This window comes from Myotis davidii, unplaced genomic scaffold (genome assembly GCF_000327345.1).
Source record: "Myotis davidii unplaced genomic scaffold, ASM32734v1 scaffold616, whole genome shotgun sequence".
NCBI lineage: Eukaryota > Metazoa > Chordata > Mammalia > Chiroptera > Vespertilionidae > Myotis > Myotis davidii.
In genome coordinates, this window is record NW_006291965.1 from 3842077 (window position 1) to 3847734 (window position 5658).

The 5658-nt window shown below is 43.2% G+C and overlaps 1 protein-coding gene across 1 annotated transcript in view; it reads left to right on the forward strand.

Moving 5' to 3' along the window:
- Positions 1-5054, forward strand: part of DOCK8 (dedicator of cytokinesis 8) — a 200976-nt gene extending 195922 nt beyond the window's left edge. The window contains 2 exon segments of the mRNA XM_015565032.1: positions 2589-2759; positions 3172-5054. Of these exon segments, the coding sequence (XP_015420518.1) occupies positions 2589-2759; positions 3172-3232 (232 nt within the window). The 3' untranslated portion in view covers positions 3233-5054.
- Positions 5055-5658: the final 604 nt, after the last annotated feature.

Here is a 5658-nt window from a genome sequence, read left to right on the forward strand (position 1 = left end):
TAGAAAAATATAAAGGTCAATATTTATTATGTTTAAATAATATGAGTTTCTTCCTTGGTGTATACCATACTGTGGGAAACCATGAAGAAACTAGGCTTGATTGTCCACAAGTTTGATAAACACCAGTTTGGGTTTTTTATGTTTTATTGATTTTTTTAGAGAGAGAGGAAGAAGGAGAGAGAGCTAGAAACATCAATGAGACAGAAAAATCAATCAGCTGCCTCCTGCACATACCTCCTGCAACTCGGGCATGTGCCCTCACTGGGAATCAAACTGGTGACCTCTTGATGCATGGGATTGATGCTCAATCCACTGAGCCATACTGGCCAGGCAAGAAACACAAGTTTTTAATATTTTTTCTTTAATGCTCTGCAGGTTCACCTGGGGCTAGGTATCGGTCTGTTTTTGTTGATTAGAGAATTTCTGTCTCTTTTCAATTCTGGAAAATTATCAGCTATTATCTCGGAATATTGCCTCTTATTTTGCATTCTTTTAATTCTTTTAGATGTAGGTCAGGCATCTTCATGGTATCTCCAGATTTTCCAACCATTTTTTTCATATTTAAAATTTTTTTTTATCTCTTTGATGGTTTCCTTAGATCTGTCACATAGTTCATGAGTTCTCCAGTTGTGTCTAGTTTATTGTTTAACCTGTCCATTGAGATTTTTCTCTTTATTTTAGTGACTACATTTTTATTTCTAGAAGTTCTATTTGGTTCTTTTCTGAAATTTTCCTGGTCTCTTTTTTCATACTCTTCCACTTTTTAAATCATGGATTTTATACCTCTTCTTAGACATCTATATTAACTTTGGTTTTTCTACATTATTCTATTGTCTCTGATTCTTATTGGGGTAATTCTCCTCTTTGTTGCATCTGTTGGTTCTCCCTCATGGTAGTTGGCTTCCTCGGGTGGTTTGTAATTTTTTATTGTGAGTTCATCTTTGGTAAGTTCATCTTTTGGGTAGCCCATGGGCCCTGATTAAAAAACTGTTCCTCCAAAGCAGCCTTACATCTATTCCCATCTGAGCCTTAGGGATTTTAATAATCTTGGTCTGGTTTTATAGTTAATGGGAGCACCCACAAGAGAGGAATGTAAATTAGTAACTCATACCCGCTTGCTTGTGGTGCAAGCGTAGAATTTTCAGTTTCTTTAGGTGACTTTCTTTCCTATTAATGGCCCCAGGCTGATAATAAACTTCCATTCCACCTCTCTGGACAGTTTGCAGCCTTTTTCCAGGGGTGGGCAAACTTTTTGACTCGAGGGCCACAATGGCTTCTTAAACTGGACCGGAGGGCCGGAACAAAAGCATGGATGGAGTGTTTGTGTGAACCAATACATGTTAACACTGCTGCTGGTGAAGGAGCGGAGGGGAGAGCAAGAGAACCCTCCGCTCTTTCGGCTCCGCGGGCCGGATAGAACAGCCGAACGGGCCGGATGCGGCCCGTGGTTCCGTAGTTTGCCCACGGCTGGAACCTTTCTCACAGAGGGGGTAGCTTTTCAGGGCTCTGAACTATAAGCAGGTGGCATATGCAGAATCCCACTTTGCCCTGGCCAGGCTTCCTCACTTACCTTGTGTGGCCATTGAAACCCACCTCTTGCTCCAGCCTCCGGGGCCTGTAGGCAATCTTAGCATCCTAACAGGCGGTCCTCCTTGCGTCTGCCACGGCACCAGATTCTGCTGTCACTTTGATTTTGCTTTTTCTCTTCCTTTCTGGCACCTGGGGTTTCCCCTTCTTTCAACAAATGTTTGCTGTGCTTCCTCAGCATTTCCATGTGTAGGTAGCAGGGGGGGCCTGAATGGCACCTGTGTGTCTGCCCTGTCACCATAGATCACAGGGACGTTTTTGTGAGCATAAGAGGTTCCGTTCTTCAGTGACCTGAGTTTGAATCTTGGATCCACCACTTCCTCACAGTGTTATCTTCGGCAGGAACCTAACATTTATGAGCTTCAGGGACAACATAGAGATAAACATAGACTTCCCACGTTTGCTGAAAAAATTAACCAGGTAATGGATGTGAAGTTCCTTGAATAGCACCTAGCACATAGTGAATCCGAGCATCAGGATCGCCTAGGCAACTTTTCACAAATACAGATTCCTGGGTGCTGCCCCTGAGAGATTCTGATTCATCAAGTCTGAGGTGGGGCCAGAAATCTGCATTTTTAAAAGCTACCCAGATGATCCTGACAGGCTGTCAAGTTTGCAAACACCCCGAGGGTTACTCAAGAAATGTTAATCGAGCCCTAGCAGGTTTGGCTCAGTGGATAGAGCATCGACCTGCGGACTGAAGAGTCCTGGGTTTGATTCCAGTCAAGGGCACATACCTTGATTGCAGGCTGGATCCCTGGCCCTGGTCAGGACGTGTATGGGAGGCAACCAATTGATGTGTCTCTCTCACATCGATGTTTCTCTCTCTGTCTCTCTCCCTTCCACTCTCTCTAAAGATCAGGGGGAAAATACCCTCAGGTGAGAATTAACAGCGACAACAACAAAAAAGTTAATCATATCGTCATCCCTTATTTCTAAATGCTTCAAACACCTATGAAATGAAACCTCATTTTCTCCCCACCCTGATATGTGTATCTCAGATGTGGTGAGGCCGTGGAGAAAAACAAGCGTCTCATCACAGCTGACCAGAGGGAATATCATCAGGAACTCAAAAAGAACTACAATAAGCTGAAAGAAAACCTCAGGCCCATGATCGAGCGGAAAATTCCAGATCTCTACAAGCCGATATTCAGAGTTGAAAGTCAAAAGAGGTAAGAGCTGGCAGAGAAGGCGTCTTCCTGGGGTAAAGAATAAGGGTTTGGGGCCCAGCAGCTGGGCAGGCTCCACTGCACATGGGCTCAGAGGGAGGGCTGGGAGTGGGCTAGAGTCAGGGGAGCTGCCTGAGCTCAGTCTGTTCTGCTTCCATCCTGATCCCCCCGTCCCTTCTCCTAACCTCACCGGGACCCCTCCTGCTGGCTGTTGGCCAGCCGTCTTCCCAGACTGACTTACCGCCCGCCGTGTATTTCCTGGCACAGTGTGAAGGGATCTCACACCTTCTCTTATTGGTTACTGAGTACCCCGTGATGACGTCCTTTACTAGTGGGTGATTCCCCCTTCCCTCTCTTTCAAAAGCGAATTGATCATTCTTACCTCTGTTTTCTTTTTCTGTCTCCTCAATTTCAGAGACTCCTTCCACAGATCTAGTTTCAGGAAATGTGAAACCCAGTTGTCACAAGGCAGCTAAGAAAAGCTGTCTACACCTGCGGAGACTGAGGCTCTGCGACCCCAGAGAAGGACTCACCGGTACTGAAACCACTGGACATTGGCCACGCAGGACAGACTCATGCTCCCTGGCCAGGCAGCACTCTAGAAGATTTGAGATCCAAGTGACCCCGTGGGGTATTTTGTCCATTTAGGAGGGGGGATGAGGGTAGCTGAGGGTGTTTAGTCAGAATTCCTGTGTATTTATTAAAGAATCGTTTTCCACAGTGCTGAACAAAACAAGACATAAACACGTCTCCTGCTGAGTGGTCAGTTACTGTCTACCGGAAGGTGACTTCCTCTGGCCCTTATTAGGATTTACAGGATCAAATTTCCCAAGGGAAAATGGGAAAGTTGCCCACCAGCCTGTTCAGAGTGAACCTCATTCACCCCCTCTTTATGGGAAAGGAGGGTGAGCGTGCAGGGGTGCAAACTGTGTTCAACAAATCCTGGGAGGGCCTTAAGGATCTAAGAACCATGATGGTTGGAAACTTGGGGACAGATTATTTGTGACCTCGTTACCCTTTTGGTAGCGGTGAACTATTGTTATACAGTTGTTTTTGCTTTATTGTTACTGGTAAATTAATTTAACCTGTGTATCTAGAGGAACACACTCGCACTGATTTAGGAGATACATGGTCCTCTGAGCGGCATTCCCTTAAATTGAAACCATTTTCCTGGTGCTTTGCATTTTTTCTTATGCTCCACCTTGCCCACTCTTTCTCTCCTCCCTAGTGGGACCAAGTTTATCTTTATAAAAGGGTAATATCTCTGCTTTCATATCGGCACACTGTGCTGTACGCTAGCATATGCATATCACATACAGTCTTCTTTGACTTCTTGTGACAATGTACTTTAGGAGAAAGATGAACAAAATTATTATTTGAGAATTAAATTATATATTTTTAATATGACTGATTACCTTGACTGGTACTAAAAATGTACTAAGAGTTGTAAACAAAAAGTTTCCCATTGCAATTTGTGCTTTTTGTACTGACAACTCGTAATGCTTTGTACAGCACTTCAGAGAAGAAGAAATATGGGTGACTGTGGCCTCGGCCAATCAGTGCCGTCCAGGGTCGGACCGCTTCTGCAATATTTATTCTTGGTGCTCCTGAGACAGAATTTAATTTGGATATGCCAGAACTTCTTGTTTATATCATCATGAATTTATATCCGGAGAGGGACTATTTTTTTGTTTTTAATTACTAAAGCTTAAGTTTAAGTGACAAACTTTGTTTTTTAAGCATTCAGGGCAGAACTCTTTTTAAACTATATTATATACTTAATTGCTTTCTTAAATGAATATACATGATATATATTTCATATCATTCCATATGTTGTTTAGTATCTTCTGTGTGGGAGCTCCTGAGTGAGATGAAGGTTAAACACCATTATCACTACCCTCCAAAGTGTCTCCGTTTAGTGAGGAAGAGGCTCTGTATGCGCATAGCCGTAACACACAGCAGTCTACAACAGGCCCATGGAATATAACATTTCCTGGGGGACTCGGGATGGCCATCATTATCAGCACCTATTCTATTTTGCTCTCAAACAGCAGGGTTAGGTGCTAAGTTATAGGGGGCTGGCTTTTAATGCTACGAGCCCTAATAATCCTAATAACCTAGGATATTCCTGACTAAATGTCCCTGCTTTTAGAAACCTGTTGGTATCTTTTTTTACACAGTTGGTGCCACTTGCTGCCCAAGTGCAGGAACTGTGCCCACTGCTGCATTGCTGTTCCCTGGCCCAGTGCTCATCACACAGAAGATCCTCAATAAATACTGGTTGAATGACTAAGTGGATAAGTGAGTGTATGGAGGCCTGCTTCTAGAACAGCACTGTCCAATGAAACATAGTGCAAGCCACATTAAAAATAATCATAAAAAGAAATAAGTGAAATGAGTTTTAGTACTATGTTCTATTTAACCTCATATATGCAAAATATTGTCATTTCAAAATGCAATCAATATAAAAATTATTGATGAAGTATTTTACATTCTTTCATACCAAGTCTTTGTTTTTTTTTTGTTTTTTTTTTATTTCTTTTTTATTTTTATTGATTTTTATACTGTGAAGTAGCTTTACAGTTGTGAGTACATGAAACAATTTATTATTGTATTGCTACTTATTAATTACTAGAGGCCTGATGCACAAAATTCTTGACAGAACAGTGGGGCGGGGCAGGTCCCTCAGACCAGCCTGCACCCTCTTGCAGTCCAGGAGCCCTTGGGGGATATCCAACTGACAGCTTAGATCAGCAGTCAGACATCTTTAGCACTGTCATGGAGGCGGGAGAGGCTCCTGCCACCTGCTGCACTCACCAACTGTAAGCGCATTATTTTGACCCCACAGTAGAATGACCAGTTGCTATGACACACACTGACCACCCGGGGACAGACGCTCAGT